Raw genomic sequence first — 8,168 nt, 5'->3', positions numbered from 1 at the left:
TCCAAATTATGGAGGTATTATCATGAGTAGAAAGGGGTCCTACTAAAATGCGCCCGGGAGCGCCCGGTGAAGAAAAAGCGCCCGGGGAAGAGAAAAAGCGCCCGGGGAAGAACAAATAGCGCCCGGGGGGAAAGAAATGCGCCCGGGGAAAATGTATAGATATTTTATTGGCCAGAGACAACTTTGTGTCGATGAAATAAGTTATGTACATCGATTTTTTTTTAAATTTTAGACAATTAATTTGCAAATTCAGATAATAGACATTTATAATAAAGCACTATTAAAACAAGTATGAATTTTTCAAAGTTTACAATAATATATGAATACTGTTTCGAAAGACAGATAATAATAGATCACAGTTTATGCGGAAGATTTATAAAATGTGAAACTTCAAAAGACATGTTTTTCAAAAACAATATTAAAATGAAAAATGTAAAAAAACAACTTAAATTTCACAGATAAATATGTATCTAATCAAAATTAAAAGAGTTACACATAATAAATCAGCAAATAAAGCAGTACTATACATGTACAGTAGTTAGATGAAGGGGGTAAAAAGCAGGAGTTTGGTTTAATTCAAAACTATGCATTAAATTCCTGATAAGCATATATAAAGACATTAAAACAGTCAAAGTTTTAGTTTTAAATTATAAAAAGATTTAAACAACACTTTCGATGTAGCATCGTACATATCCGAATTTATATTAAGGACAAAACTACGGGGCGCCGAATGGGACTCTTGTGGTTTTGTACTCAAAATTCAATTTTGTACGGACAAAAGTGACTTTTGTTCAACAAAAATGAGTTCAGTTTAACAAAATTTGTATCATACTACAAATTTGTAATTTTGTCATACAAAATTATCTATCAGCGGACAAAAGTCACTTTTGTTACACAGACTTGACTTTTGTTACCTAATTTGAAAATTGAGCGACAAAAGTCAATTTTGTATTCAAATTAGTTTAGTTTGGTTTCTGTGAACTAATTTGCATACAAAATCGATTTTTGTTACACAAAATTCACTTTTGTTACACAAAGTTCACTTTTGTTACACAAAGTTCACTTTTGTTACACAAAATTCACTTTTGTTACACAAAATTCACTTTTGTTACACAAAATTTACTTTTGTGAGACAAAATTGACAAAATTGACTTTTGTCTCAACAAAATTGACCAATGTGAGACAAAATTGACTTTTGTCTCAACAAAATTGACAAAATTGAATTTTGTCTCAACAAAATTGACAAAATTGAATTTTGTCTCAACAAAATTGACAAAATTGAATTTTGTCTCAACAATTAACAAAATTGACAAAATTGAATTTTGTCTCAACAAAATTGATTTTTGTCTCACGAAAGTCAATTTTGTCTCACGAAAGTCAATTTTGTCTCATAAAAGTCAATTTTGTTGTTACAAAATTGAATTTTGTCGTCACAAAAATGAATTTTGTCGTCACAAAATTTACTTTTGTCTCAACAAAATTAACAAAATTGACTTTTGTCTCAACAAAATTGACAAAATTGACTTTTGTCTCAACAAAATTAACAAAATTGACTTTTGTCTCAACTAAATTTACAAAATTGACTTTTGTCTCAACTAAATTTACAAAATTGACTTTTGTCTCAACAAAATTAACAAAATTGACTTTTGTCTCAACTAAATTTACATAATTGAATTTTGTCTCAACAAAAATGACAAAATTGAATTTTGTCTCACAAAAGTCAATTTTGTCTCACAAAAGTCAATTTTGTCTCACAAAAGTCAATTTTGTCTCACAAAAGTTAATTTTGTTTCACAAAAGTCAATTTTGTCTCACAAAATTGAATCTTACCTTACACAATTGACTTTTGTGATTTAATTTCCATATCAGGTAACAAAAGTCAATTTTGTATGCAAATATGTTTATATTTGCATACCTTTTAGACAAAATTGACTTTTGTCATGACAAATATGAATTTTGTCTACAAAAATGAATTTTGTCATATCAAAAATGAATTTTGTCTACACAAATGAATTTTGTCATCACAAAATTGAAGTTCTCACAAAATAAGTCTGTAGCACATAGTTTTGTAGGACAAAAATGATTTTGTTATGACAGAATTGAATTTTGTACAAAACCACAAGAGTCCCATTCGGCGCCCCGTAAAAACAAGCAATGATTTTTTTTAAGGAAAAAAAATATTGTTATAAAATATTATTATTTTATTCCCCCGGGCGCTCTCGGGCGCTCCCGGGCGCTTTTTAGTAGGACCGGTAGAAAGTACTGTATACAGACTCGTTTCTTTCCCCTTACTCGATTTAACACTGAAATGGTTTTTGAACTTCTTTGTTCATTCTGGAAAACCTACAAGTTAATAGCAAATGATTGATATGATATAGGCCGTCAATGCGTAAGTGATATGCACATTATTAGTTAACGAATGTTTGAACTGCTTATTGTGTTTAATTAACGGTTATCAATCGCGATGTCAACATATCCAACTTGTGACTTGTGTGTTAGTTGAATATTGTCATATTGTGTATTTTTAGGTTGAAACATCATTTACAATAAAAAGTTACAGACTTTGACGAATTATCTTCATACAGTAGTGGATTTATTGTCAATGAGATTTATAACCATCCACAGACCAAATGACAAGAATGTTATTTGACAGTTAACAACTACAAGCCTCTGTATACAGCCTTCAGCAATTATCAAAACCCATACTGTTTAGTCATGATAGTAAGTTATAAACATGATAAAAGGACTGGGGATAACACAATGTGAAACAAGTAAAAAGAGAAAACTTTTAGCCTGACTTAAGCTAATAACCTTCAACGAAAACCATTTTTCAAAGACAGTAACTATATATGGACAACCACTGGACTACAGGCACCTATCTGGCTTTAAACAGGTCATAAAAATGTGAGTGCTCAACCCTCAACCTCACCACAAGCACAGGATATTAAAATCGTATTTGTCATTAGTTTTAATTTAATATTTTAGTAAATTATGGATTGTCCAGGTTGTATTAGAGTTGGTATATATGCTTTCAAAACTAAGTAAGACACGTGTAGTAGTGTTAAACAAATTGAAACTTGAATGTTCAAGTGGGATGGCCATGGGCTTATGGCCCCTTGCGAATTTCCATTCCTGTATAAACATTAAAATTTGAATATTCAATGCAAACAATGACTTTTATATCCAAGTGTTTGTGTTTGAAAAGAGAAATATCTGGAACTACTACACTTACAATATACTTAGTCCTAGAAATTACATATATATATATATATAAAGAAAATTTACTAAAAAATCTGTGCCCCTAACCTGGGACAGTGATTTCACAGCACAATTTTAAACTGTGAAATACAGTTGTAAAGGGCTTGACACAACTAACAAGATGTCAAAATGCATAATTTATACCTATCTAAAAGTACTCTGTTCTTTCTTGTTATTTATAATAAACAAAATATTTAAGGAGTCAATACTTACAGCCATCCCTATATTAAATATCTTTCAATAAAGTTGAATTAAGTAGTTTTCCTTAAGGGAAATTATATTTCCTTCGATGAATTTTACTAAAAAGGGGGCATAACTCTTCCAACAGTAGTGCTAAGCCCAACAACATTTGAATACTAATATCAGGGAACCAATACCATGTTAGTCCATAACTTATTTTTTCTGTATCTACGAAGATTAAGAGGCCAACTTTTGCACGCAGTGGAATGGAAAAATTGTCCCGAACAGTGTGGTAGGGTTGATATATATTTTCTTCTACAAACTATACTGCTGTGCTCATGTAATGTGTTTTTATGTGTCCTTGATTCTGGTGTGATTGTTTAATATGGTATATTCTTTCAAAATAAAAAAAAATATACATATAGAACAGAAGTAATACTAGTACAGCTTTTTTAATAAGTATGATACATAAAGGCTAACGTTTTCGCAGATAAACATATAGTTTGATTTGAAACAAACGGGTTAATGATACATACAACAATACAAGTTGAAGGAAAGTAAACAATATGGATTTCAAATTAAAAAAAAACAGCTGTTTTTCGTTGACATGTGGGTGGTTGGTTTTAAAAAGTTCCATATTGTGAGAAACAAATCATAGAAAGAAAATTACTTGTTTTCGAAGGTTAGATATGTTCCTTGGTGCAGCTTTATTGATGAATGTTGCTGCTCTAACAAACTTTTTGACTGATGTATTACCACCGAGACCATATGATCCTCCTGGAATATTTGATAGACCTCTGAAGCGGTATTATGATTATATTATCGGTAATAAATTAGTATATATTATATTACTTGCTTAACGTGAAACTATTGAAATTATCTCAGTATTTGTTTATTTAACTATTTTGGCATGAGGGTTGCTGCGCAAATAATTTCAAGAAATGAACAGGCTACACATATCTAGTAAAACAAACAATAATTATTGTAAAAAGTTAAAGACAAATGCATGCCTGCATTTGATTTAGTTGTTCTTTCTTGCAGCTGTATGGCCGACAGTGATTGATGAAAATATCACACACACACACACACACACACACGTATATGGTATGCCTACATGTATGTAGTAAGCTTTGAAATGATTTTATAGGCTTAGAATAACATTAGATTCTTTTTCTTAAGTGGGAGCTGGATCGGCAGGTGCGGTAGTGGCGTCACGGCTGTCAGAAGAACCAGTCTCTGTTCTCCTTCTTGAAGCCGGTGCATCCGAACTAGATACAGAATTCACAATCGTTCCAGGTCATTATGGCAGATTGTTTGGAACAGACGCTGACTGGCAAATCAAAACTGTACCGCAAAGATACTCACATTTTGCGCGAATAGACAAGGTACATAGTACCATCTGATAATTGGTGTTATTTTGATCCGATTAAATTCATTACTTAGTTTTATATATTTCATTCTTCTTCATTTACGTAGATTACTACACAAATACTTTTACATGACCGAAAGTGGCTTTATCGGATTAGTAATGTAGGCAAATGACACTCAAGAAAGTATATGGGGGTACTGGTTTCATCTTTTGTCGAAATATGACTCATTAGTGGCACTGGAATGAAGAAAGTTGAAAGGCTGGATCAGTTACGAAGTTAAAGAGCATTAAAAACCAAGAACAAACTGGCCCTAAAGTCAAGTGTTTTTCAATATTCTTAAATATGCAGTATAAAATCTTGAATCAATGAACTGCAATAAAACATCAATACTCAATATTGCTTTACAGGGTTGAATATGGCATAAGAAATACATTGTCCTTTATTATCGTGTTTTTTGTTTGTTATTTTGTTTCCCTTTATTTAGAGGGGTGGGGGTGGTAAATAATTAGTCTTATCGAATAATGCAACTTCTTACTGGACACTTTGTAACATTCAGTTTTCTGAATGCCATGAATGGACTTTCAGAACCACTGAATTATTACATTGCATTTATCTATTATTGGCAGATTTCAGGTGGGAATAAGCGGTTAATAATCAATTACAACATCATTAAATTAAAACTCGTGTGCACATGTATTATTTTAAAGTAGAAAAAGAACATCTTGAGACTGTTAAATCTATTTGTTACCTTGGAATAACTATAAATTGTTCAGGAAGTTTAAGCCATTCAAAAAAAAATCTTATGGAAAAAGGGAGAAAGGCTTGGTTTAAAATTAAAAAAACAGTCTCTTTAGATAATTCCTGCAGTATGCTTGAAAAACTATTTGATACTTTAGTTGTTCCAATAACTCTTTATGGGAGTGAAGTTTGGGGTGTAAGCCAAGTGTTCAAAGATTCAGATCCATTTGAACATTTACATATTAAATTTATTAAAGAAATTTTAGGTGTACAGTGCAAAACAACAAATGTAGCCTGTTTAACTGAGACAAACAGAATCCCTTTGTACTTTAAAATTCAGCTTTCAGCTATAAAATTTCTAAACCATATTGTAAACTCGCCTAACACTTTAGTCCATAAAATATATAATAATGTAGAGAAAACAAGTAAATGGGTTAACATTGTAAAAGACTGGTTAAATAAATTAGGTTTTGGTCATCTCACTTTTGATACTTTTAATTTAAAATATCACATAAATAGTATCCAACAAAGAATCTATGACCAGGCTTATCAAATTATAAATTGTTCTATCAATAAATGTGAAAAATTAAATTTCTTTTGTCATACGAAAAGAATTAGGAAAAGGCCCCCATATATTGATATATGTAAATTCAAAACTGACCGATCAGTTTTCAGTAAATTTAAACTAAGTGCACATTCCCTAGCAATTGAAAGAGGGCGTTATACCAACATTGAAAGAAGTAAACGCATTTGCTTATCCTGTAACAGACAAGAAATTGAGGATGAATACCATTTCTTCTCAATCTGTCCATGTTATTCATCATTAAGGGATACCTATATACAAAATATTAATAAAAATCTTAATTTCAATTTTATTAAATTACAGTCCACTATAACACTTAAGCATTTGACTGTACTTTTAAATAGCAGTCTACCAGTCATTATAAAAATCACCATAAAGTATATTAATGATTGTCTTTTATTAAGAACATCTGTATAACTTGTATTTCTTTTAATATGCAATGCCAACCTAATTTTTGTTTGTGTTATTTTTTCAATTGTTCATGAACATTAATAATGTGTTAACTGTTGATATTTATAGCCTTTTTTCTTCTTTGTTATGAATACCACTGTCACTCTAATATAATTGTAATCAATTTAACTATTGTACGTTTATTGTCTTAATTTTGTATGCCATAACCATTTAATGTAAATGTGTTTGTGCGAATAAAATATTGTCTTATTGTCTTGTCTTATTGTATGGCGTATGCCTGGAGTCTTGTTGAACTAGCCTTAAACGTTTAGTTACCGAGCAATTACTCTTCTACTTAACAAATATAATTAAATCAGGTTTCATCTTTCCCAAGAGGTAAATTGCTTGGAGGATCAAGTAGTCTGAATGGAATGGTGTTTGTCAGAGGAAGTCGGCATGATTTTGATGAATGGGAAAGTCAGGGATGTACAGGATGGAGTTACAAGGACGTTCTTCCTTTCTTTAAAAAGATGGAGAAAATGAAAATTCCACAACTCGAAAACTCAAGTATGTAAAAGAAAGTAGGAAATGATACAGAGGGTCATTTTTACAATAACATTGATATTGTCATTACTGAATCCGCACTGACAAAGTTTTAACGACATTGCCATTAAATGACACATTTGTTTACGATTATTAACAGGTTATTTAAGATTTGAATGCTTCTTTTTGTAACTTTATTGGGGTGTAAAAGCGTTGACCGAAGTACATTTTGTATGAAGCGCGGAAGCTTTTCATTCTAAAAATGTGCGCATGGTCAACGCTTTAACACCCCTATGAAGTTACAAAAAGAAGCATTCAATACTTATGATTACATTTTTAGCTAGTATCATGAAAATACGATTTACATCAAGTTTTTATTTAATTTACATGTGCACTTTATTATGGGACCTCGTGTCATCATGCATGGTAAGTTTTATTGTGTAATGCAACTTCTTAAGGACTAACACGTGATGTGCAATTAGCCAATCGGAATAACGTATTATAATGAAACATACAGCTAATGTAATTATGTGAGTTCCACACTTACTGGATGTTATTATCTTCAACTTGACTGATTAGTGGTGACTAATCTGCATTGAGTCCATTGTAGAACGATTTTCAATTTTCATTCCACAAAAAGTACAAATAAATGTTCTTAAAGGGAAACTTCGCAAAAAAATCAAAAATTCATATTATGTCCATTCTGTATAAAAATGCTCAAATTTATAAATATTAAAGTTTTATTCCGCTAGATAAGAGATCACCATCGATTTTAAATTTTGAGTATCAGTTCTTTCGTTCCGCCATTTTGTTATCTTGTCCAAATAAAAATCACGATATGTCTATAAACCATACAGAAACAAAACTACAGTAACCGATGTTGTCGTAATTACGTGTCGATATCTTGTCAATCGTACGGTTGTTTTATCTGACTAACTAACTTGATTCGGAAAATGATCTTATATTTTTAATATAGTCTGTTATTTTTAAACTGTTAATATTTGAATTAGTTAAAAAGTCAAAGTTCAAATCATAAATAAGAGTTCCGTGAAAATTGTTTTCGAAAATCTAATTCGTTCATAATTCTTTAAAGTAATATACTTTAT

At 30.8% G+C, this 8,168-nt stretch overlaps 1 protein-coding gene across 3 annotated transcripts in view; it reads left to right on the top strand.

Annotated features, from left to right (window-relative positions):
- The first annotated feature begins 2,258 nt into the window (after positions 1-2,258).
- Positions 2,259-8,168, top strand: part of LOC134707732 (glucose dehydrogenase [FAD, quinone]-like) — a 48,704-nt gene continuing 42,794 nt past the window's right edge. The window contains exons 1-5 of one of the 3 annotated variants that reach the window (XM_063567749.1): positions 2,259-2,389; positions 2,529-2,721; positions 4,121-4,263; positions 4,618-4,823; positions 6,897-7,086. In XM_063567749.1, coding sequence (XP_063423819.1) covers positions 4,128-4,263; positions 4,618-4,823; positions 6,897-7,086 — 532 coding nt within the window. In that variant the 5' untranslated portion in view covers positions 2,259-2,389; positions 2,529-2,721; positions 4,121-4,127. The other 2 variants (XM_063567750.1, XM_063567748.1) reach the window with 2 other exon arrangements.

The sequence above is a fragment of the Mytilus trossulus genome, chromosome 2, assembly GCF_036588685.1.
Source record: "Mytilus trossulus isolate FHL-02 chromosome 2, PNRI_Mtr1.1.1.hap1, whole genome shotgun sequence".
In the NCBI taxonomy this organism is placed as follows: Eukaryota; Metazoa; Mollusca; class Bivalvia; order Mytilida; family Mytilidae; genus Mytilus; species Mytilus trossulus.
This window is presented reverse-complemented; position numbering and strand designations above follow the sequence as displayed.